Genomic DNA, 25,984 nt, shown 5'->3' with positions numbered 1-25,984 from the left:
TCCACTTCAGTTTTTACCAGCATAGCTACATCAGTTAGGGGTGTGATTTTATTTTTTTTTTTGCTGATATAGTTTCAAGGTACCTTATATTGGTGGAGCTCGAATAACCTGTACTGCCAGAAGCACTTTTATAACAGTATAGCTGCATCTGCACTAAAGGGAGCTGCTGCTTTAACTATGCCAGCATGGAGCAGCAAAACTTGAAGGCTGCATCCACACAACAGACTTCTGCTGATGTACCTATGTCAGCTTGTTTTGCTCAGGTGTATGAGATAAGTTATACCAGTAACATCACAGCTTTGCTGGTATAGCCATGTCTGCACTTGGACCACCTTGCCAGTATGCCTTACCATTATACCTATGCGGGGTAGAGCATTCCGTGTGTAGACATGGCCTGAGCATAGACCAGCCCTATGTATTTGTATAGTGCCTGGCACAGTGGGGCCCCGATCTTCGTAAGATCTCTAAGGATTTGTCTGTGCCTAGACTGCAGCTGGGATGATGCCTCCCAGCCCAGGTCGACAGACTCATGCTAGCTTCCCTCGAGCTAGCGCACTAAAGGTAGCAGTGTGGCATATTGTGGCACAGGTGGCAGCTCAGGCTGGATCCCGAGTCCAAGCCTGCCTGCCGCCCACCCACTCAAGTTGGAGCTCAGATGGCTAGCCCGACCCACCATCTATCCTGCAATGTCCACACTGCTACTTTTAGCACCCTAACTCCAGTAAAGCTAGTGAGTCTCTCTCTATCCGGGCCGGGATTGGAGACATACCCAAATGCTACTATACTAATACAAGGCTGGGAAATCAAGCCCACCTTCGTAATAGAAGGAAAACCTCATGAGAAATGTAAAACTAATGCACCTTTCATGCAGAGAGATCTCAAAGCATGTTACGCACTTGCCAAGGTAACCCTGGACTACAAACTTCCCTGCAACATCGTGAAATATACCTGGTACTTTTCTTCAGTCACTCCATGCAAACCAAGCCCTTGAAGAACAAAGGGAAACATACATAAGGACAGTAAGTAACAAGCCTAAAGCCAGTGTTTTGACTCAGGTGATTATTGTTCCCTAACAAGACTCCAGTCAGCCCACCTGAACTGGGATCACAGAGCTGGATACAAACAGAACATCAGCTCTTCTCTATGCATTTTCCCCCCTCAATTTTATCCTGGAAGAGATCTAGAGATGTCAGTAGTATTTTTGTATTGGGGCAACTCTAAAGATTTAGGGCTAGATCGTCAGCAAGCATCAGCCAGGGAAGTCAACAGAGCTACACTGATTTACACCAGCTGGAGAGCAAGCCTTTAGGTTTCCACCACTCCCTGCACCTTATAAAAGCCAAACATCAATAATTTTGCAAGATTACAACATTTGAAGCAATTAAGTAAGTGGAAGAGGAATTTAAAACCAACTACCACAGAGCTCTTCAAGAAAGCATTTTGCATTCAGATGGAAGAGCCGGTCTGCACTCGGATGACAAACGAATCAAGGGAGATTTATTGTGAAATGCAGATGGGATCTTCACTGTTTCAGCCCTTTTCATAATTGTTTTTTAAAATGCTCTGTATACAAAGTGCCTCATGGTTATTCTTCTAAGAACCCATCCCAGACATTTTGTGCACTTTACTGGAAGGAAACCAGATCTCTGGGTATCAGCGAATGGATTTTGAATTCAGCAGTTTTGTATGAAGGGTTGGGTCTTCAGAGTAAGCCAAGTCCAATACAGGTGCAATGAAGAACAAAGCCCCCCTCTTTCATATAGAGGGTATGTACAAGAGACAGGGTCTTAGACGTCACTGGAAGTTGAGCCCATGAGCAGGCTATGAAAAGGCACAAGACAAGTATACCTGGAATCCTAATCGTGTGTAGTGGCATCACCTCTACTCCTTGAATAGGATAGCTTAATGGCAGGTTTGGTTTGGCTATTACTAGATCTTGAGTCATTGAGGGGTATCTGGAACAAATGCGAGGAGAACAGGGTCAGCGTCGGGAGGATAAGGGATTATGAAAATTGTGTTAACAGTAAAACAGAGTTTGAATGAGTACTTCTTTCTACCAACATCCCCTATCTGTCTATCTGTTGGATGATTGTGGCTGAAATTTCAAGAGACAGTCTCCCACTGGGGCACCAGATGAAGCAACCAGATTTTCAGGATACATGGAGCGTGCAAGTTGTGTGCTGAGCACTTGTGAAAAATCTCTCTCGTACGTCAGTGCCTAAGTGGCAGCAGAATTGTTTGGAAGAACCTGACCCATAGATTACAAGATCTCTGAGCCAGGAGTGTCTTCTTTGTACACAACAGGATCCTGATCCTTCACTGGGGTTCTTAGGTGCTACTAGGCCTACACTTATGGTGGCATGTCGAGGTCAGACACTGTGCCCAAGAAGCATCGGTATAAATAGTCATGTAGACCTCGAGGCACTGCCTCAGCAAGTAGAGAAACACCGGAACCCTAGGCTATACACCCTACACAGCTCTACACACCACCGCAGTGTCTCTCACAGCCGAACGGCTATTTTTAGGAGCCTATTGTCCTGACGCCTCCCCATTCCAGAGCCTTTCACTGCCGTGTGTAGCTACACACCACAGAATGGGTGTAGCTGCAGTGAAAAGTAGACTGCATGTACCTTATGTGCCGCCACGAGCGTAGACAAGGCCCAAGAGGCATAAATACACGAAAAATCAGAGAAAGATGTACTCACCCTCACAAAGACAGAGAAATAGGGTAGGTGGTGGTTTAGATGGTGTAATGGTCCTCACTCAGGGTCTGGTTGGGAAGCATGGCCTAGTGGTCATGGCTGCAACCCCTAACTGTCAAGGGGATTGAGGGGAGGGGAGCCCAGGCCCTCCCACTCCACCAGGCTCCAACCTAGGGTCCTTTGGGCTACCAATGGTCTGGCAACCAAGGCTGCCCTCCCTGGGCCTCTTCCTCGCATCCCCCCTGCCCCCGTTATTCCAAGGCTTTCCCGTGTTGGGGAAATCCAAACCAAAATAAGTAAGAGGGGGCTACTATGTCCAGAGTCCACAGGGATACTTCCCTCTCTGGTTTTCTCTGAGATGGGTCCTACCTTCCCTCAGGGAGGGCCCCTTTGCGCAGCTGCATCAGATCTTTAGGCTTCCCTCTGCTCTGTGCTGCTGGAGCTATGGGCTGCAGGTCTGCTTAGCTCCAGCTCTCTGCCTCTCAAAGGAGCTAATTCCCTGCGTCTTTTAATTCCTCCAGCAGCTGGAGGATTTGCTGCAGGTGTGGTGGGGCAGGGCTGGCTAAACCCCAAATAATCCCTTATCCCCTTGGTGCCCAGTGTGGGATTTGTATACCCCATCACTGATGGTAACAACTGAAAGGATCATTTCTGCTTTCCTCCATAGCTGGGGTTTCTTCTACCTCAGTACAACTCAGCCCCAAAGCTTCAGTTCATGACTTTCCCACATGAATTTAGTGCCAGGAAAGATGCAGGCTGGACAGGTCGAGAGACAGGAGAATTCCTTTACCTTTTCTGATAGTGCTCCAACTCCCTCTGTCGCCTCTCTTTAATGGAGGCAAGGTCTTTCTTATCAATATAATCTTCCATCTGGTAGACATGCACACGGTCAGCTTTGGCGCACTCACACTGATTCTTTGGAGCTAGCCTGAAGAGAGGGAAAAAGAAGAAAACCCAGAAGGCTCAGCTTGTGCAAGGACACTGGAAGAATCTGCTGTTTTGTGACCTTTTGAAAATAATATGCATATGGCCAAGCTTGGTGGGTTAGGCCTGTATCTATATGGGCGTGTGTATATATATTAGTGATATGGGCCTAACCCACTAACCATGGACATGAAACTCATGTTTCAAATGCACACTGGCAAAGTTCTGATCTCAGCTGGACACTACCGTCCCAGCACTGCAGGATGTTCAGCTCTGGATGGGAACATTGTGACTGAGCCAGAGTTAAGAAGCGAACAGGATCCCATACTGCCTTGGCAGGTGAATGTAGCTTCCTTTGTAAGAAAGTTGGGTTACACTGTAGGACATTTGGGCCAGATTCTCAGCTAGTGTGTCAAGGTTCCTCCCCCACTCTGAACTCTAGGGTACAGATGTGGGGACCTGCATGAAAAACCTCCTAAGCTTATCTTTACCAGCTTAGGTCAAAACTTCCCCAAGGTACAAAATATTACCCCCGTTATCCTTGGACTGGCCGCTACCACCACCAAACTAATACTGGTTACTGGGGAAGAGCTGTTTGGACGCGTCCTTCCCCCCAAAATACTTCCCAAAACCTTGCACCCCACTTCCTGGACAAGGTTTGGTAAAAAGCCTCACCAATTTGCCTAGGTGACTACAGACCCAGACCCTTGGATCTTAAGAACAATGAACAATCCTCCCAACACTTGCACTCCCCTTTCCTGGGAAATGTTGGATAAAAAGCCTCACCAATTTGCCTAGGTGACTACAGACCCAGTCCCCTGGATCTTAAGAACAATGAACAATCCTCCCAACACTTGCACCCCCCCTTTCCTGGGAAATGTTGGATAAAAAGCCTCACCAATTTGCATAGGTGACCACAGACCCAAACCCTTGGATCTGAGAACAATGAAAAAGCATTCAGTGTTTTACAAGAAGACTTTTAATAAAAAATAGAAGTAAATAGAAATAAAGAAATCCCCCCTGTAAAATCAGGATGGTAGATATCTTACAGGGTAATTAGATTCAAAAACATAGAGAACCCCTCTAGGCAAAACCTTAAGTTACAAAAAAGATACACAGACAGAAATAGTTATTCTATTCAGCACAATTCTTTTCTCAGCCATTTAAAGAAATCATAATCTAACACATACCTAGCTAGATCACTTACTAAAAGTTCTAAGACTCCATTCCTGTTCTGTCCCCGGCCAAAACGACTACAGACAGACACAGACCCTTTGTTTCTCTCCCTCCTCCCAGCTTTTGAAAGTATCTTGTCTCCTCATTGGTCATTTTGGTCAGGTGCCAGCGAGGTTACCTTTAGCTTCTTAACCCTTTACAGGTGAGAGGAGCTTTCCCCTGGCCAGGAGGGATTTCAAAGGGGTTTACCCTTCCCTTTATATTTATGACATAGTGTAACTGCACAGAGCCACTGACACCAGCTAGGAAACATGTCCTTGATTACAGAGGGAGCCCAAGAAAGCTGTTGCTCAAGGTCAGGGCCTGTGCTGGTGCAAAAGCACCTAATTAGCCCCTGTCTGGCCAGCTCCAATCAGAAGAAACAGATTGGGGCTGATGGAAAAGGCCGGATGCCAGCCTAAGGATTGGCAACACCTGCTGGCCTGACAAGCCAAGGGCTATATAGGCTGGGAGGGAGCCAGAAGGCAGGGGGCAGCCATGGAGAAGTCAGGGAGGGAGCTGGAGGCCTCCTAGCTGAAGGCTGACTCTGCCTGTAAGGGAGGTAACCAAACCTATAAAGCTGTATATAGATGGACACTAGAGGTGGGACAATGATAAGTAAATAAAGACCCAGGTGTTGCACAACCCTGAAGCCTCTCCAAGCCTTATTGGGGAGGACAAGTGGGGCCCAGGAAGGGGGGAGGGTCATGAATCCTGTTACAGGGCCATAAAACAACAAACAAACCAAACCACCTCCCCTCCGCCCGCTCCATCATACTTAATATCAGAGCCAACTTTTGGGATAGAGAACCAGTGGCCATGCCCCACCTCTCCTTCCCAGTTTGGAAAGGAGAACCCTATGAAATACTGAACTGGGAGTCAGGAGATCCAGGTTCTATTCCTAGATCTGCCACTGGCTCTCTGTGAACTCAGAAAAGTCACCTAATCTCTCTCGCTGGATGTCTCCTTCCCATGGGGAAGGGAGCAATGCTGCAAGATTCCACTCCCTGCAAGAGGAGAGAGTTTCTGGTAATGACAGACTGGGGCCATCTTCCCAGCAGCCAGGAGAGGTGACCATCGCCCTCCTATCCAGCATGCAGAAGGGATAGGGACAGAACACAAGGAGGAGGGAAGCTCCAAACCCACTTAAGATCCAGAACAGAGAGGGAAAGAGCCCCCTCTTTCATCCCAGAAACTGGGTCAGGTCAAATGCAACCCTCTATATCTCTAACCGCCACCAGCCCAAACAGCAAAAACAAGCAACCACATGGGCATGTGCCTCAGGGATCACTGGAAAATCTGGACATAATCCATAATACGCTTGATGGAGATTGTGAGACACTTGTCTCCCTGCAAGAACGGGTGTCGAGGAACAATAAATCCCACAAACCGTTAGCAATAAAGCCCCCACAAGTTGCCCAGCTGCCTCTTTTCCACTGTCAGAGGTAAACAGAGACGTACTTGGGTTTGCATGGAGGGGCTTGTGTCTGAGCTTCCTCTTTCTGGGTACAGATCAATTATTTGCAGGTCCCTTGGCTGGCAGACTTGATAGTGCCTTAGGCAACTCTCTGAGTCCACTGAGAAGTTGCAAGACCAGCTTTGTTGGTTAGAGGTGAGCAAGTTGACCCTCAGCAATAAATACCTTATCTACGCTAACTCCACAGCCTACTTCTTCTTTCCCCCACCCTTCCCAGATATTGTAACCTGCCTCCCATTCTACTCCATTGCTCCCCAGAACCATCCTGCTACACCACATTCCCTCCTACCCCAGCCCCATGCAAGCACTGTGCACTACACGACTCCAGGAGGGGGGACTGAAGTCTCGGGTGGGCTCAGGCTTCAGTCCCCCCTCCTGGAGTCGTGTCGTAATTTTTGTTGTCAGAAGGGGGTCGTAGTGCAATGACGTTTGAGAACCCCTGTACTAGACCACACTGCCCCTGACGAATAGATTTCTGGGAGGAAGCCGTAGCTCTGTTTTCCAATTGCCTGTGAAATAAAAGGCCAGCACTTCAGGCTCATATTCAGGAATGAAGTCAGAGTTTAAGGCCAGACAGGATCACAAGATCATCTAGCCCAGGGGTCGGCAACCTACGGCACGCGTGCCAAAGGCGGCATGCGAGCTGATTTCAGTGGCACTCTGCTGCCGGCCTGGGATTCCGTCCACTGGCCCCCTGCCAGCTGGGATCCCGGCCGCCGGTGCCGCTCGGCCCGCTGCTGGCCTGGATGGACGGAACCCCGGGCCGTCAGCGGGCAAAGCGGGACAGGCAGCCAGAATCCCAGACCAGCAGGGGGCTGCCTGCCGCCGGCCCCACTCAGCCCACTGCCAGTCTGGGGTTTCGTTCGCCGGCCCCTGTAAATATAAAATGTAGGACTGGCACGTGACACCTTCAATTACAGTGAATAAATGAAGACTTGGCACACCACTTCTGAAAAGTTGCCGACCCCTGATCTAGCCTGACCGATGTATCACAAGGCACGAAACACCACTCGGCCACCTGCACCCCAACATCCAGAATTAGACCAAAGTATCACAGCCCTCAAGAAGCTAAACTAGTACTTGCCACAGGCAGAGAACAGGAAAGACCAAAGTGAATGGCAGGGATCAATTTGTCCCGTTATCTTTTATTATTCATTTGTCTTGGGACCATTAGGTGTTGTGTGAAAACAAAGATGCAGCTGAGCCACATGGTAGAGAGAGAGCAGCTGCTATTTTGCCAAACAACAACAGGGAAGAGGAAAGAAAGTTAATTTGAATCCCATTTCTACCTAGCTATTATTGCATCAATCATGAAGGGTCTACTTAAAATCTTGGAGAAATCCCACAATTTTTGCAGGTTGGTTACGGCATAAATAGCAAATTTCATGGATGTGTTACACATCCGCGAAATTTGCTATTTACGCCATGACCCACCCACAAAAAATGTGGGATTTCTCTGCAGTGTTTTTCAAACTGGGGTTCTCAAACCCAAAAGGGGGTTGCAAGCCTATTGGTGTGGGGGGTAATAGTATTACCATGCCTACTTCTGCGCTGCTGCTGGCAATGGTGCTGCCTTCAGACCTGGGTGCCCGGCCAGTAACTGCCGCGCTCCGCTGTCTTCAGAGCTGGGCGGCTGGAGACCAGATTTCACGGTCTGTGACGCGATTTTCACAGCTGAGAATTTGGTACACCCCTAATTATCATGAACAATGACATAACTCTGATGCATCATTATTTTCCTCCCCTAATGTTTTATAGCATGCCTCCTTTTTGTTCAAAAGAGACACTCTTCTGCACCACCATAGCATTTAGGCATCAAAGCTATAAAAGCTCCTAAAGGTACATCTACACTGCAAAAGGCCTGTGGCTGCGAGTCTCAGAGCCCAGGTTGACAGATTTGGGCTAACCCTACAGGGCTAAAAATAACAATGTAGACATGCCTGCTCAGGCTGGAGCTTGGGCTTTGAGACCCACCCTCACTGGATTTCAGAGCCCAGTGGAAATGTCTCTACAGGTATTTTTAGCCCCATAGTGCAAGTCTGAATCTGTAGACCTGGGCTGTGAGACTTGCTCCTGCTGGGTTTGGGTTTTGTTGTTTTTTTCGCCATGTAAGTGTACCCTTAGTGGCTTAAGTCCCATTGAATGTCAATGCGATTTAAGCACTTTTAAAAGTTTCCCCCATTACAGTTCTAATTGCTGTGATTGATTAGGTAGATCCAAAGGAATAATTATTTTTTCCTTGTATCCCTCCTCCCTGGCCCTGTGAACAAAATTTGCAATTTTCTCAAGTTTGTTAGTCAATATTATTTGCAGAATTAATTTTTGCAAATAATTTTGGTCTGTAGCTTGTTCGTAACCAATTTTTAAGGAGCATCTAACAAGCCAGACGCTTCCATTCATCTCAAAGATCCTGTGAATTTTTATCCTTGGATCGGACGAAATAGGCAACTAGTGCAAATCATCCTAATTCCAAACCTGAAATTAACTTTCTGCAATATGGGCATTAACAGCTGGAGCAAATTTAACAATTCAAACAAACATTAGCCAACCTTTTCCTTTGCAGTATTTGCACAAATCTAGCTACGAAGAACAATTGAAGCAGTTAATATCAGCAAGGGAACTTACCAAATTCCATTGTAGGTAAACAAGGACTTGTATTTTTCTGGTGACAGAAGTTTCATGTCAGACCCAGCCTCTGAAATCTCTCCCTTGATCTGACTTTCAGCTGGCCTTTGCCAGTGCATGGAGGCCAAAACCACAACCACTGTACACGAGACCAGGATAAGGAAGTATTTCATACTGCATTAAACAGACGAAAGGAAGATTTCAGTAAGCAACGAGGCAGCATTTAGAAGCTGTTAGCTCTGTGGCTGCATTTCCAAACTCTAACGCATTTCACCTTCGGTTTTTCTCCCTTCCACCCACACCCAGCAGATCTGAATCTCTTCTTCATGTTCAGAAGAATTTTCTACCAAACAAAATAATAAAGCCTCCTTCCTTGATTATACTTAGGAAAGACTGACTACCCATGCTGGGAAGCTGTTATACCAATTATAGGACAGTTGTTCAGACAGAAACTTATGAGCTTGAGACAAAAACTGTTGTATTTTACTGTGTTTTTTCTCTGAACTTTTCGAGGGTGTTATTAAACCAGACAGCCCTGTGTCCTTTAGAGCATGACTAGTTAAGAATTTACCTGTTGATTAGTTGCAATGATTGGCTAAGAATAGATACTAAGACAGAACTTATTAGTTCTCCTAGTGTATCTCTGCTGCTACTTTCATTCCCCCACCTACCAAATGCCTCTCCTAGAATCCACACTGAGGGTTCTGCTGACCCATTTGGACTGTGACACAGGGGAAAGGTGCGCTGGACTCAGAGCAAGAACACCCTGAATTATAGGCCACTTCCTCCAGACACCACAGTTAGTATTTCTGCCATTCACAACCTTTATTATTCCCCAAAGACTACATTAAGACGCAGCAAAGGCTGAGAGTACATGTCAGTAATTCCCAGTTAAATACATTACAGAGATGCTGTAAATATATAAAAAAAAATCCCCCAAAACCAAAACTCTCTTCCCCCAAACATTATAAACCCAGGAAATTCAGAGTAAATACATTTGGATTTCTCTTAAATACGTAGCCTTAAAAATGAACTTCCTAGGTTTATAGCACTTGGTATTTTGCATAAATAACAACATCCCTGTAATGTATTTAATACAGAATTGCTGATATGTACTCAGTGTTTATGTTGTTTTGTTCGGGAATTATCTTATTGTTTTCAAGTTAAAAATGTAATGCATGCACACTAAACACAAAACTCAACATTAGCAGGCCATACTTCATATCTTCACTCTATTCAAAATATCAACTTGCAGATTTTAAAAAATGATTTAGCTTGTCTGGCTGCTTCCCACCCGTATCCACACACACTTTAGAATCCCACAAAGCAAACAGAATGCACACCCCTCCCCACTGCCCTGTTTTGTAGGTAGATCTGATGCAACAGGTAGCTTTTGGAAAAAAGTGGTAACTACACACTTCATGATTTTCAGCATTGTTTACCCCCTAACTGAAGTTTCTGTCAGCAGAAGCTGGTCGGTGCATAAGATCTTCTTCAGGGAAACTCATGAAAAATTGCCTTCTTTCAAAATGGCTGGGCTACATTGCTTCATTGAAGATGGTGGCTGCAACTTCCTAACACCACCAGCCTTTCACCCACTCAAGCACTCTCCTCTGGGCTATGCCAGCCTTCTCCTCATTTTGTAGGTTAACAATAGGTGTATCCCAATCTTCGAGTCCTTTCGAAGCATTTCCCTGTGATATCCAGCCCCTGACAGAAGCGACTCACAGAAATCCTGGATCCTCTCCCTCCACTGAAGCAGTGTACCCCAGTTTACTAGTTTTCCCTTAAACCACCGCTCCTGCAAACCACACAGCACTTGTGAGCACTTATAACAAAACCAGTTTTATTTAAGAAAAAATAAAGATTTAAGTAACAACAAGAAAGGGTGGTGGAAACAAATGGTCACAATACAAAACAAAAGCATAAGAAGTGAACCTGGGTCTACACTTATTAATAGTTACCTTTCCTATTTAATAAAGTAGGCTGCCCCCCCAAAGTTTAGCCAGTTGCAGAACTGGATGGCTTCACAAGAGCCAGGATCCAATTTTTCATGAGAACATCCCTGCTTTCCTCAATGAATAGATGCAGAGGGTCTCTCCCTCCTCTCTGTTATACTGAAATAGTCTTGTTCCTATTCATAGATATAACCAAATGGCGGTTTGCCCTAATATTCCTTTTTTACCTTCAAGAGGTTTTGACTGTTTGCAGTTGTCTCTGGTGGTTTGCCACTCCTTTCCAATTTCTCACACATGCATTTCCCCAAGACCCATGGTTTTGTCACTGTTCAAAATATAGCTTGTAGAGAAATACGAAGATAACTATGTTTTAACTTCACTGTACATTGGTCCAGCAACATTTTCCCCCACTCCTTTCTCCTGTGCAGTCTTCCCTAAAAGAAGCTGTACTAAGTCATGTCCATATTGAGCGGTGGTATTCATTGCACAGAAAGAGTGCCTGCCAACAGTTGTGCAACAAATAGGATGTGTATTTAATTACTTGCTATCTGCCTATCAAGAAAGTACTGAAGCCACAAAGTGGGGTTGCTCAGCATTTGAAGGGGGTGTGGGGCAAGAGTCCAAACAAACTTCTCTTTGGGTGCCTAAATTTAGACACTTGTGTTTGAATATTTGGGCCCACCATTTAAACAAGCCATGGTATGAACACTGGTGGACTAAACAACACATACCTAAATCATCTATAGCAATCACTTCTAAATAAACCCATTTAAGACAGAAGCACCCTCTGCTCCACTTTTTGAGCTTTAAGCTCATCAGTTTACCAGGGGGGAATGAGATGGGAATCCTAAACTTAATGAGGAATGGATTTTTCACATCATCAGGAGGAAATCCAGCCACTCGAAACCTTTTCCAGGACCTACCCCGACATTAGCAATACCACTGTGGCTTATTTACTTTGACCCAAGAAAGGAAATGGCACTTATGCAAACAGAACAGTGTGTGGAAAAAGTCCAACTAGACTTGGAATGCTGTCCATCATGAAGGGCTCCATCCTGCAAGAACACGTTCACAGGGAAGAGTCATTTTACTCACACAAGCTATTCCCAGTTACTTCTGTCATAAATATAAAGGGAAGGGCAAACCCCTTTAAAATCCCTCCTGGCCAGAGGAAAAATCCTCTTACCTGTAAAGGGTTAAGAAGCTAAAGGTAACCTCGCTGGCATCTGCCCAAAATGACCAATTTGGAGACAAGATACTTTCAAAAGCTGGGAGGAGGGAGAAAAACAAAGGGTCTGCGTCTGTCTGTTTGTCTGATGTTTTGGCCGGGGACAGAACAGGAATGGAGTTGTTGGGAACACTGGGGCATGGCCACTAGGTAACTCGAGGGGATGGAAGACCACGAGTGTCGATGAAGCCCCCTTGCACTAGGCCCCGGTGTCCTTGGCCCCCCCTCCTGCCTGGAGGCACTCGCAGCAACTCTGCGTACTAGGCCCAAGTGTCCTTGGAGCCCCCCGTCTGGAGGCACTCGCAGCAGCTCTGTGTACTAGGCCCAAGTGTCCTTGGCCCCCCCCCCCCCCGCCTGGAGGCACACACAGCAGTTATGCTGAGAATCTGCAACAGTATGTTGCAGAGTCAGACTGCCTGAAACTAGCAGCTTTATGTATAGTTTAACAAATGATACAGAGAATCAGGGAACTAGCTGGGAACTGGATTGGCTGGCTATATGGATACTTGGGGCAGCTTGCTATTGGACAAGTATGCTGGAAAAAAGGATGTATAAAAGCCTGTGTAACTTCCTGCTCTGTTGTGCAGGATTTGAGATTTTATTCTCCCTGTACCTTTTTGCAGCTGCAAATAAACTTTTCTGCTTCTCCACCCCGTTGTGATTATTGGGTGTAGCACACCGGGTAACGAACCACTCAAGCTGTTGTTCAGCCTCTCGGCACTGGGTGCCGGCAACAGCTTTTGGCGTCCCTGGGTGGGCGACGAGGCTGCAATTTAGCCTTGCCCGGACCCCTCCTGGAGGTCGAGGATTGTGGCGAGAACCGACGCCCAGCGCGCACCGGTGAGTTCATCGGGGGCCTCGGAGGAGACGCGATTTGATCGACCCCAGAGGGCACAACGGTGCAATGCACTCATATAGTGGAGAAGCTGTTGTGGACGGCAGTGAAGAACCGGTCCCTTAGACATGGGGGAGGAGCAGCTGCAGGCCACGGTGAAGAACCGGTCCCTTGGATAAGGTAGGAACCTTTTAAAATCCGGATTGTATGCTCTGTTGGAACCTGGGGACGCCCAGAGTTACCCTGTAGGTATGGGACAGGGACAGAGCTCAGAGGTTAGGGCACGGTGTACGCCCCTAGAGTGCATTCTAGCAAACTGGAAGGTATTTGGTGCGGATCCGATGACTAAGAGCCAATTAAAACGATTCTGTACAGTTGACTGGCCTCAGTATCAACTAGAGGACCAGGAGTGGTGGCCACCAGGAGGGTCAATTAATTACAACACGATCCTTCAGTTACTCCTGTTCTGTCAGAGAACAAGGAAATGGAATGAACATATGTATGCGCATTTGTTTCTGACTTTATGTACTCGACCAGATATTTTACAGCGCTGTAATCTGACTCCGACTGGTTCGGTAGCAGCTAATGTTAGTCCCCAGACCCCCACCCCCACTGTAATGGCAGAGCCGGTGTCCCCTTCGGCCCCCACACCCCCACCGTATAAGGGTAGGATGCCTCGGGTTACAGAGATTGCCCCCTCGGTGGGACTCTATCCTTTGCTTACCGAGACGGTTGTGGCTTGCCCAGGGGCAGACGGACGTCAGGCTACCACTATGCAAGTTTACACCCATGTGCCATTCAATCCAATAGACTTAGCAGCTTTTAAAACATAGGCTGGGGAATTCTCAACGAACGCAAGCAGGTTTATTTCAGTCTTTGAGGGGTGCCTCAATAGTCACAAGCCGATTGAGACGACTGTAATATCCTCCTGAGAACCCTGTTGTCTGAGGTGGAGAGGGATCAGGTTACAGCTAAGGCAAGGGGAGCGTCAGCGTTCAAGCGAAAAAAAAGAAAGGAATCTATCTGTCAAGTTCCTACCCCAAGTAACCGTAAGCGGCTCAGGGCATTTCTGGGTATGGCAGGCTTTTGCAGGATATGGATCCCAGAGTTTGGACTGTGGGCTAAACCCCTGTACAACTGTGTAAAAGGAGCAGATCATGACCCTTTCTATTGGACCCCAGAGGCTGACAGGGCATTTAAAATCCTGAAAAGAAAATTAATGGAAGCCCAGGCTCTGGACCTGCCAGATCTCTGTAAGCCGTTTCAGTTGTATGTACATGAACGAAGGAGGGTGGCCCTAGGAGTGCTTACACAGCTGTTAGGAGCATGGAGACATCCCGTGGCTTATTTTTCTAAGCAACTGGATCAGGTTGCAAAGGGTTGGCCAGCATGTTTACGGGCGATCGCAGCTACTGCCCTAGTGCTTGAGGAAGCGGAGAAGCTAACATTGGGAGGGGTTATGCAAATCTATACTCCCCATATGGTCCGAGCCTTATTGGATGCAAAGGGAGGGCTTTGGCTCACCCAGGCTCAGATTGCTCGGTACCAGGCTAAGCTGTTAGAGAACTCTGAAGTCACCTTACAGCCTTGCCCCTCCCTTAACCCAGCCACTCTCTTGCCAGAAACAGAGGAACAGAAACATGACTGTTTAGAGATCATAGATGCCCAGTACTCCAGCAGTCCGGATTTAAAGGATGTACCCCTCCCAAATGCAGATTATGAGTGGTACACTGATGGTAGCAGTACTGTAATAGATGGGCAAAGGAGGGCGGGTTATGCTGCTGTGACCCTCCATGACACTGTGGAAGCTGAAGGTTTGCCTGCTGGGACCTCTGCCCAGCTTGCTGAACTAATAGCCCTGGCCCGTGCACTTGAACTGTCAAAAGGAAAGCGGGTCAACATTTTTACTGATTCAAAATATGCTTTTGGTGTGCTGCATGCTCATGCTGGCCTATGGAAGCAAAGGGGAATGCTGACAGCCCAAGGCTCCCCAGTCAAGTACGGGCCCCAAATCCTCCGGCTCCTAGAAGCCGTACAACTCCCCTCGGAAGTGGCGGTGGTACATTGTAAAGCCCATCAAAGGGAGGATCAAGATGTGGTCAGAGGTAAAGCTTGGGCAGATAGAGAGGCTAAGCATGCTGCCACCCTGCCATCCCCTCAGACTGAGAACGCCCATGTGCATGCCCTTATCTCATCAGTAGGGGAACTTCCAACCCCTCAGTACTCTGGGGAGAAGAGACAGCTAACTGACAAACTCGGTCTCCGGGAAAAGGAGGGATGGCTCCATTCCCCAGAAGGGAAGGTCCTCTTACCAAAGGGCCCAATCCGGCCAGTGCTTCAGAAACTACATCAAACCACTCATGCTAGCAGGGAAGCACTTATCCAGCTAATGGGAAAATACTTTATCACTTCCGGACTCCGACCCCTGGCTGCCCAGGTACAGGTGGACTGCTTAGTCTGCCAAAAGAATAACCCCCGACCGGGACATCCTGTGCCACCAGCTGCCCTAGAACCCACTCCGGGCCCCGGACAAGTGTGGCAAATAGACTTTACTGAGTTTCCCAGGACCCAAGGGTTCAAATATCTCCTTGTTACAGTGGATCGGTTCAGCGGATGGCCAGAAGCCTTCCCATGCCGTAACTGCACTGCCAGGACAGTGGCCCTCAAGTTTGTTAAGGAGCTCATTCCTCGCTTTGGACTCCCCCTGTGGATGGAATCTGACAATGGGACACACTTCACGTCAAAAATCATTCAAAGCATCTCACATGCCTTACAGATCCCCTGGAAACTCCATACGCCCTGGAGACCGCAAGCCAGTGGTGTAGCGGAGCGTACCAATCAGACCCTTAAACGGCATCTCTCAAAAGCGTGCCAAGAAGCCTCACTGCGATGGCCTGATGCTTTGCCCCTCGTCCTACTTCGTATCCGCGTTCTCCCAAAGGGTAGATTAGGGCTTAGTCCCTTTGAAATTATGTTTGGAAGGGCATGGCCCATGAATGGCACCCCGGTTCTGTCAGGGGAATGGGAGCTGGGTAATGTTTTTTTGTCACAGTATATGTGTTCCCGGTCTGCTGTTCTCTTGTCTCTTCACAGGTATACCAAGGATTCCCAGCCTCTCCCCTTGGACTCTCCTGTCCACTCCTTACAGCCCGGTGACTCCGTGCTTGTTCGTACCTGGAAAGACGAGCCTCTCCAGGAAAAGTGGAAAGGACCCTATACACTCCTGCTGATCTCCCATACAGCGACAAAGATCGAGGGACACAAGAACTGGATCCATCACTCTCGTCTGAAGGCAGTACCCGCCCCCTCGTCAGCAGAACAGTGGACCGTCCAGCCTGCTGACTCCTCATCTAGTGACGATCTCGGGCTAAAGCTACTGTTTAAAAGACACAAATAGCAGGCACCTTAACGCTAAAATGGGCCCACCCAGGTACTGGAGACCCTGGGTGGGGAAGACTCTGGTGATAATTAATTGGGTAACATTGTTATTCTCTGTATTGGTATTTCCAAACCGTGCATATCGGGAGCATAACTCCTTTGTTTCGCTTGCGCACCATGTTGCTACTTTAACAAACCAGACTGATTGCTGGGTATGTGCTCCGGCTCCACTGCCCCCCAAAACGGGAATGCCCCTTGACATGCTGCCCCTGACCCTAGCAGAATTAGCCGCCACCAAAGAGCAGGAAGGAACGGACTCGCCGTTCTGGAACAAGACCTCTTTACAGCAAGCCACCTATCAGGACCAGGAGTATTCAGCTGCAGTACTCACTGAGGGAGTGTTATGTTTTACCCGAAACCAATCTGATCACTGTGGGCGTCCTGTGGGAAAAAGCTCCTGTGTTATTACACAGTGGGCGGATGGGTATTGGATACAGACCAAAAGGGGAGGCCAGCAGTGTGGGTGTCATGGTTCCTCCCCTTTTAGGGAAACTTTCACAAATAATCTTACCACAAAAAAAGGGTTTGGAAATATAAACTTGCCGTCCAGTTAATATCTCCAATGTAGCAAGCCAATGGTGGGTTTGTAGTGGTCCCTATGGCAAGTGTAATTTGAATGGCACGATTAGAAACGCCCCCACTTGTACCCAATCAGGAGGATTGGATGCCCCCTTCGGGGCATATAAACTGTTTGGAAAAGCAGCCTTAAATATCCCAGGAATCCCCGTAAGAAACTGTCCTTACTGGGCCCTACAGGGTCACTATTTCATATGTGGCCGAAAGGCTTACAAGGTGCTGCCAGCCAACTGGACAGGTAGCTGTTATATAGCTCATGGAGTTCCTCATCTGTCAATAACTGCCACACTGCCCAAAGGAAAGATTAGAAATGCGCGAGACACCTCTGTTGAGTCACGAGAAAAGACCCTGCGGCGACTGACTACGGCATTGGAGGGCAATAAATAATAAATAAATAATAAAAAAATTCCCTCACAACCGAGAAGCTTGTAGGGTGCTCTGTACTGGGAATAGCGCCACTGTTTACCGGGCCAGCCATGGCATGCACAGGGCACTATACTGTAAGGCTGCAAATGGTACTTGAGAAAGTTGCCTTAGAGTTAGAGGACTCGGTTAGTGATTTAGGGTCAGCAGTAAAAACATTAAATAAAGTGGTACAGCAGCTCAGGACGTTTTCCCTCCAAAACAGGCTGGCTTTGGACTATCTCTTGGCATCTCAAGGAGGGGTTTGTGCCCTCGTCGGGCCCCGATGTTCCGTATATGTAAACGATAGCAGTTATGAGATCTATGAAAAGGTGGTACAGGCTGAGGCCCTTGGCCGAGCCGGAGCAAAGGTTGCCTATACTGCCCCTGACAGCGATTCGTTGCAAACCTTGTTTTCAGGCTGGGGTTTGTCATTTTGGCTTGGTGGTTTATTTAGCCTGTTATTGAAACTTCTCTTTCCTGTATTGCTTGTATTACTGGTATTATGCTGTGCAGTATCATGTGTCAGGGCCCTTTTGCAAAAGTTAATAAGTCATTCTCTTCAGGGCTATCACAAAGTGCTTATGCAAAGTCCTATTGTAAAGAAATAAGTAGCCCAAGTGAGAAAACTCAGAGCCAAGGCTGTTGAGTGTTCTCAAAGGAGGGAGTTGTTGGGGACACTGGGGCATGGCCACTAGGTAACTCGAGGGGATGGAAGACCACGAGTGTCAATGAAGCCCTCTCGTGCTAGGCCCAAGTGTCCTTGGCCCCCCCTGCCTGGAGGCACTCACAGCAGTTATGATGAGGACCTGCAACAATATGTTGCAGAGTCAGACTGCCTGAAACTAAACAAGGCCAAACAGGGCAGATATGGAAGAACAATGCTGAATAAAGCAGCTTTATGTATGGTTTAATAAATGATACAAAAAACAAGGGAACTAGCTGGTAACTGGATTAGCTGGCTATATGGATACTTAGGGCAGCTTGCTATTAGATAAGTATGCTGAAGAAAGGATGTATAAAAGCCTATGTAACTTCCTGCTCTGTGTGCAGGATTTGAGATTCTAATCTCCCTGTACCTTGTTTGCAGCTGCAAATAAACTTTTCTGCTTCTCCACCCCGTTGTGATTATTGGGTGACGCACACCGGGTAACGAACCCCCGCTGTTGTTTTGCCTCTCGGCACTGGGTGCCAGCAACAGCTTCAACAGATTTTTTTAATTTAAATTGGATTTTTTTTATATAAAATGCTTTTTGAGGGAAAAAAAACTATCATGGAATAGGGATTATAAATTCTAATTCTATGGTATGAGACAATATATTCATGTAACGTTTAAGAAAAGTTTTGTCAATGAGTTCCAATAGTTCATGGATTAGGGACCCAATTTTATGGGGTTCCAGGGGCTTCTGTATAGATTTAGGTTAATCTTTCTATCTACCCAATGATACTCAGTGCTCACTTTAGAAAATACCATCAGAAATTATTCGTTTTGCAGTTCTCAAACTGTGGATTTGTTTCTGAAGAGATAGCATGCTTGTTAACAGCAAAAATGTTTTAAAATAAATAAATATTTCGCGGTTGAAATAACAGACCTCAACCCTTCTGTCCCTCTGCAAATTTGTGTACACAGAGTCAATCCTTTACCTCTCTCTAAAAGCGCAAAGTTTCAAAAAGTTCAATGAATAGAAGATTGTTGGGGGCGGAATAGATCTGGACAAGAAGAAGTCTGGAAATAAATGTGAGAAGGGAGGGACAGGTAGTAGAAACAAAAGTGAAACTGTTTGAGCAGCATATTCCAGAAGTCTTGAGGTCTTTCTGAGTGTAGCCTTCATTGATTAGAGACAGTGGTGAACTGAAGCTGGTTTGCACCAACTGGTTGTTCAATTTTGAAGCCGGTTTAGAACCGGTTGTTAAAGGGGTGGGCAAACTCTGGCCCGCGAGCCACATCTGCACTGCGGGACCATCTTGTCCGGCCCACCTGAGCTGTTGGCTGGGGAGGCTCCCCTGAGAATCCCTTTTTAATTTTTACTCACCCAGCGGCGCTCCGGGTCTTTGGCGGCGCTCCGGGTCTTCGGCGGCGCTCCGGCAGCGGGTCCTTCACTCGCTCCCGGCCTTCGGCGGCACTTCGGCAATAGGTCCTTCAGTGTCACCGAAGATCCAGAGTAACTGAAGGGCTTGCCGCCAAAGTGCCGCCGAAGACCCGGAGCGACTGAAGGAAGCGGTTCTTCAGCTTTTGGCAGCTCATCACTGATTAGAGGGTGGGGGGGCTCAGGGCTGGGGCAGAGGGTTGGGGTGCGGGAGTGAGGGCTGCGGGGTGGGGCTGGCAATGAGGGGTTCAGGGTGTGGAAGGGGGCTCTGGATTAGGGCAGGGGCTTGGGGTGTAGGAGGAGGTCTGGGCTTGGGGTGCAGGCTCTGGGGTGGGGCTAGGGATGAGGGTTTTGGGGTGCAGGAGGGGTCTCTAGGTTTGGGGGGGCCTCAAGGTTGGGGTGTGGGAAGGGTTCAGGGCTCTGGGTGGGGGTGCAGGCTCTGGGGGGATTGGGGATGAGGGGTTTGGGGTTCAGGAAGGGGCTCTGGGTTTGGGGGGGCTGAGAGCTGGGGCAGGGGGTTGGGGAGTAGGCTTACCTGGGGCGGCTCCCGGTCAACGGTGCAGCGGGGATGGTAAGGCAGGCTCCCTGCCTGTCCTGGCCCTGTGGACCGCGCTGCGCACTGGAAGCGGCCAGCAGCTGACCCAGCTCCTAGGCAGAGGCGCCTGGAACTGGTGCTCTGGGCAGGGCTCAGTGTGCAGTGTGCAAAGCCCCGTGGCCCCCCTCCCTGGGAGTCAGATCTGCTGTTGGCTACTTCCTGGCCACAGCACAGTGTAAGAACAGGAAGCAACTAGCCTGCCTTAGCCGGGCAGCACCACCAAAGGGACTTTTAACGCCATGACCCAGTGCCTTACATTTCGTCATGCAGTACTGGGTCGTGACCTGCAGTTTGAAAAGAGAAAACCGCAGAGAAAAGAGGGAAGCAGAGTATCTCAGCTGTGCTGCAGCATGGGACCCCAAGAGAAGAGTTTATAACGCTGAGTGTGAGAATGCACCTTTCTCTCCCTTTATATACTGCAAACAGTCTTCCACAGTCATGGTCCTCCCAACCACTCTTGCTTGCAATAGTGTTCTTGCAGCATATTCTTTCCCAACAAGTGTCTGCACCTAAGGCAAAATCCTCTTTTCGGATCTACACGCTGCAGCTCCACTCTGCGAGCCTGCTCTCCAGCTATGACAGGTACATGTCTTGAGAGCAGAGCACAGCCGGGATGTGAGCAGAGAATTTCATCCTCGGAGAACACGGCTGTTTTCCTGTCCATAAAACCAAACCAACCAGCTCCCGTCCACAAAACCAAACCCGTCAGTGCTCTAGAGCCAGGGTTGCACACTGCAGCTTGCACCAGGGGGTTGGTGAAGCAGCAAGGACCAGAGCTTTTTAAATAAGTGTTTCCACAGATCAAAATCCTCCTCTTGGTAAAGGTTCAGCTGTATCCAAAACAGGGGTGGAGGGAGGACTAGGAGAGACTACACACGTCCTCACAAACGCTGGGGAGGTCCCATCTGCCTTTTCTCATGTCTGCAGTTTTTCCTTCCGAGGGGTGCACGGTTGCAGCCTAATTCCCCAGCGCCCACGTTCTGCTGTCCAAGCGTGAGAGAGCCCAGCATGGTTCAAGCGCAGGAGAGAGACGTGCAGCAGTATCCGCTCCCGCTGCACGCCATGGAGCAGGAAGGGTGTTTTCCTGCAGGACAGCTAGTAGCGGCTGAGGAAGGTTTCCACTCACTGTAACAGTTTATGCCCAAATACATCTGTTAGTCTCTAAGGTGCCACAAGGACTCCTCGTTGTTTTTGCTGTAACAGCCTTGTCCGTTTCACTATAGAGAGTGAAAACACAGCAGTGCTATTGGAAATCTCCCCAATTCTGAGATTTTCAGCCAAATTACTCAAAAGGTAAAAAGATTCCTCTCTGAGGAATGGCTCAGCTGTACCATCACCCTATGCAAAATTCTCTCCATGAGAACAAACGCCTACTAGAAATATACTGCACACAAACTACTGCTCAGCTTAGAAAGGACATAAATATTGATCTTTTAAAATAAAAATAGCTGCAAACTAAGCAAAATAAATTTTATTTTGGAAATGTAGAAAGAGAACACATACTGAACTGTTGAGATACAGGCCTCGTAAGAAATGCAAGCCAGAATCATAGAATCATAGAATATCAGGGTTGGAAGGGACCTCAGGAGGTCATCTAGTCCAACCCCCTGCTCAAAAGCAGAACCGATACCCAATTAAATCATCCCAGCCAGGGCTTTGTCATGCCTGACCTTAAAAACTTCTAAGGAAGGAGATTCCACCACCTCCCTAGGCAACGCATTCCCGTGTTTCACCACCCTCCTAGTGAAAAAGTTTTTCCTAATATCCAACCTAAACCTCCCCCACTGCAACTTGAGACCATTACTCCTTGTCCTGTCCTCTTCCACCACTGAGAATAGTCTAGAACCATCCTCTCTGGAACTACCTCTCAGGTAGTTGAAAGCAGCTATCAAATGCCCCCTCATTCTTCTCTTCTGCAGACTAAACAATCCCAGTTCCCTCAGCCTCTCCTCATAAGTCATGTGTTCCAGACCCCTAATCATTTTTGTTGCCCTTCGCTGGACTCTCTCCAATTTATCCACATCCTTCTTGTAGTGTGGGGCCCAAAACTGGACACAGTACTCCAGATGAGGCCTCACCAATGTCGAATAGAGGGAAACGATCACGTCCCTCGATCTGCTGGCTATGCCCCTACTTATACAACCCAAAATGCCGTTGGCTTTCTTGGCAACAAGGGCACACTGCTGGCTCATATCCAGCTTCTCGTCCACTGTCACCCCTAGGTCCTTTTCCGCAGAACACCAGTGCCAGAAAGAAATCATTGAATAAATACAATTCACTAGTAAAACAACGTGTTCAATTATTTTGAACAGTATAATCTAGCTCATCCTGCTATGCAGGAGCAAAGTCTGTGGGCCAGTTTTAGCTAATAATTGCTCTGGTTTGGATCAAATCATAGTTGTCAGCACAGAGTAGGAACCCTGCCTATAGAGGTTTGGTTTTATTCTTTCACCTAACAGTTAGTTGCCACTGCCATATGAATCAGAGCAGTGTATGCCCCCTCCAACCAAGCTCACCTGCACCACACAGAGGCTTTCATCACATGAAAGGCAGCATGGTCTAGCAGGTAGGATACTGGAGTGGGAGTCAGGAGAGGTGGATTCTGTTCCCAGCTCCGTCAGTGGCGTGCTGCGTGACCTTAAGCAAGTCCCTTCACCCCTCTGTGTCTCTGTTTATTTACCCATCCATCGGTCTGGTTGGTCTTCTTAGACCAGCAGTTCTCAGACTGTGGGTTGGGACAATGAAGTGGTTCGGGACCCCATTTTAATGGGGTTGCCAGGACTGGCTTAGACTTGCTGGGGCCCAGGACCAAAGCCAAAGTCTGAGTCCCACCATCGTGGGCCGATGCCAAAGCCCAAGGGTGGGGTTCAGGTTACAGGCCCCCTGCCAGGAGCTGAAGCCCTTGGGCTTTGGCCCCCCTGCCCAGGATGGTGGGGCTCGGGCTTTGGCGGGGCTCGGGCGGGCTGAGACTTTGGTCCTCACTCCTGGGGTATAAAAAGTAGGATTTAAGTGGTTTCAAGTAATAACAGACAGAACAAAGTAAGTTACCAAGCAAAATAAAACAAAATACACAAGTCTAAGCCTAATTCATTTAAGAAACTGAATACAGGTAAATCTCACCCTCAGAGATGTTCCAATAAGCTACTTTCACAGACTAGACTCCTTAGTCTGGGCCCAATCCTTTCCCCCGCTACAAGTGGTAACTAGGGGATTTCTGATGACTGGCAACCCCCTTTGTTCTGTTCCACCCCCTTTTATAGCTTTGGCTGAAGGAGAGAATCTTTTGTTTCTCTGGATTCCCACCCCTCCTTCTAAATGGAAAAACACCAGGTTTAAGATGGATTCCACCACTACCAGGTGACATGATCACATCCCTCAAGCTTCCATTCTCCCAGCTTGACTCACAGGAAGGCTTACAAGTAAACACAGAATCATAGAATATCAGGGTTGGAAAGGACCTCAGGAGGTCATCTAGTCCAACCCCCTGCTCAAAGCAGGACCAATCCCCAGTTTTTGCCCCAGATCCCTAAATGGCCCCCTCAAGGTTTGAACTCACAACCCTGGGTTTAGCAGGCCAATGCTCAAACCACTGAGCAATCCCTCCCCCAAGAGCCATTTACAACCAATTGTCCTGGTCAATGGGAGCCATCAAGATTCTAAACCACCATTAATGGCCCACACTTTGCATAATTACAATAGGACCTCAGGTTTCAGAGTAACAGCCGTGTTAGTCTGTATTCGCAAAAAGAAAAGGAGTACTTGTGGCACCTTAGAGACTAACCAATTTATTAGAGCATAAGCTTTCGTGAGCTACAGCTCACTTCCTCAGATGCATATCGTGGAAACTGCAGCAGGCTTTATATATACACAGAGAATATGAAACAATACCTCCTCCCACCCCACTGTCCTGCTGGTAATAGCTTATCTAAAGTGATCGTCAGGTGGGCCATTTCCAGCACAAATCCAGGTTTTCTCACCCTCCACCCCCCCCACAAATTCACTCTCCTGCTGGTGATAGCCCATCCAAAGTGACAACTCTTTACACAATGTGCATGACAATCAAGTTGAGCTATTTCCTGCACAAATCCAAGTTTTCTCACATCCCCCCCACCCCCATACACACACAAACTCACTCTCCTGCTGGTAATAGCTCATCAGAGTTAACTTCATATTTCTAGTTTCAGAGAAACAGCCGTGTTAGTCTGTATTCGCAAAAAGAAAAGGAGTACTTGTGGCACCTTAAGCTCATGCTCAAATAAATTGGTTAGTCTCTAAGGTGCCACAAGTCCTCCTTTTCTTTTTCCATATTTCTAGTTTTAGATACGAGAATGATACATACATACATACAAATAGGAGGAACACACTCAGTAGATTATAAGCTTTGTAATCATACTTACAAGTGACCTTTTGCATAAAGTATATTCCAGTTATGTTATATTCACACTCCAAGCATATTTTCATAAGGCATATGGAGTGCAATGTCACAACTGGTACCCAGAAGTCACTTTCTACAGGACAGGCCCAAAAAGGAAAATAACAGAACACCACTGGCCATCATGTACAGCCCACAGCTAAAACCTCTCCAGTGCATCATCAACAGTCTACAATCTATCCTGGAAAACAATCCCCCACTCTCACAGGCCTTGGGAGGCAGGCCAATCCTCACTTACAGACAGTCCCGCAACCTGAAGCAAATACTCACTAGCAACTACACACCACACCAGAGAAACACTAACCCAGGAACCAATCCCTGTAACAAACAGTAGTCTTCTGCCTCAAGCCCCTGCTTAGAGCTCAGCAGGAGCTGAGAGCTGCAGCACCCAGGACTCGGAGGTTGCTGGGTGCCCCAACCCCCAGGAACCCGACTTGCCCCAGCTGGGCTTACCTTGGGCTGCAGAGGAGGGTGGGTTTTCTGGCTGCCCAGGCAGCCCTCCTCTGGCGGGTGAGAAAGGGGACTGCCAGCTCCATTCCTGGGAACAGAAGTCACAGCTTCATATCTACTTCCTGGATCAGAGAGCCAGGGGAGGGAGGCACTGGCCCAGGCCCTGACACCAGGGGGAGCCCCCTTCAGTATTGCCAACCACCAGAGATAAAAAATCATGAGTTAGGATTCACCCCCCCAAAAAAATCACGAGATTTTAAAAACAGCATCAAACCAGGTTTTTCCAGTTGGTCTGTTTACTTTTGTTATAAAAAAGCGCTTATATGCTATTTTATATGAATGTTCAATAAGTTTGTTCTTATAACTTAGCATAAGTTACTAACTTAGCATAAGTGACTAAAGTAGGCCGAGGTCAAGCTGACCTGAGAGGAATGATCTGGAGGATGGTGTGGATTGCACCCTCAACAAGTGTGCAGAGGACACTAAACTGGGAGGAGTGGTAGATACCCTGGAGTATAGGGATAGGATACAGAGGGACCTAGACAAACTGGAGGACTGGGCCAAAAGAAATCAGATGAGGTTCAACAAGGACAAGTGCAGAGTCCTGCACTTAGGACGGAAGAATCCAGTGCACCGCTACAGACTAGGGACCGAATGGCTAGGGAGCAGTTCTGCAGAAAAGGACCTAGGGGTTACAGTGGATGAGAAGCCGGATATGAGTCAACAATGAGAAGGCCAATGGCATTTTGGGATGTATAAGTAGGGTCATTGCCAGCAGATCGAGGCACGTGATCCTTCCCCTCTATTCGACATTGGTGAGGCCTCATCTGGAGTACTGTGTCCAGTTTTGGGCCCCACACTACAAGAAGGATGTGGAAAAATTGGAAAGAGTCCAGCGGAGGGCAACAAAAGTGATTAGGGGACTGGAACACATGATTTACGAGGAGAGGCTGAGGGAACTGGGATTGTTTAGTCTACAGAAGAGAAGAATGAGGGGAGATTTGATAGCTGCTTTCAACTACCTGAAAGGTGGTTCCAAA

At 47.8% G+C, this 25,984-nt stretch overlaps 2 protein-coding genes across 3 annotated transcripts in view; both read right to left on the bottom strand.

The window, feature by feature from the left end:
* The window catches only part of LOC140903942 (beta-1,4 N-acetylgalactosaminyltransferase 2), a 71,912-nt gene extending 63,989 nt beyond the window's left edge, over positions 1–7,923 (bottom strand). The window contains exon 1 of the mRNA XM_078850734.1: positions 7,854–7,923. The gene's annotated coding sequence lies outside the window, so the exon portion shown is untranslated. The remainder of the gene's footprint in view (positions 1–7,853) is intronic.
* LOC140903943 (beta-1,4 N-acetylgalactosaminyltransferase 2) overlaps positions 1–25,308 on the bottom strand; it is a 47,805-nt gene extending 22,497 nt beyond the window's left edge. Inside the window, exons 1-5 of one of the 2 annotated variants that reach the window (XM_078850733.1) lie at positions 24,948–25,308; positions 8,944–9,117; positions 3,493–3,630; positions 1,849–1,955; positions 949–986 (exon numbers count right to left, since the gene is read on the bottom strand). In XM_078850733.1, coding sequence (XP_078706859.1) covers positions 949–986; positions 1,849–1,955; positions 3,493–3,630; positions 8,944–9,117; positions 24,948–25,030 — 540 coding nt within the window. In that variant the 5' untranslated portion in view covers positions 25,031–25,308. Of the gene's footprint in view, positions 1–948; positions 987–1,848; positions 1,956–3,492; positions 3,631–8,943; positions 9,118–20,002; positions 20,122–24,947 lie in introns of those variants that run through there. The other variant, XM_073325957.2, reaches the window with a different exon arrangement.
* Positions 25,309–25,984: the final 676 nt, after the last annotated feature.

The sequence above is a fragment of the Lepidochelys kempii genome, chromosome 27 (genome assembly GCF_965140285.1).
Source record: "Lepidochelys kempii isolate rLepKem1 chromosome 27, rLepKem1.hap1, whole genome shotgun sequence".
Lineage (NCBI taxonomy): Eukaryota > Metazoa > Chordata > Testudines > Cheloniidae > Lepidochelys > Lepidochelys kempii.
The sequence above is the reverse complement of the archived record's forward strand: the minus strand, read 5'-3'. Positions and strand labels throughout refer to the sequence as shown.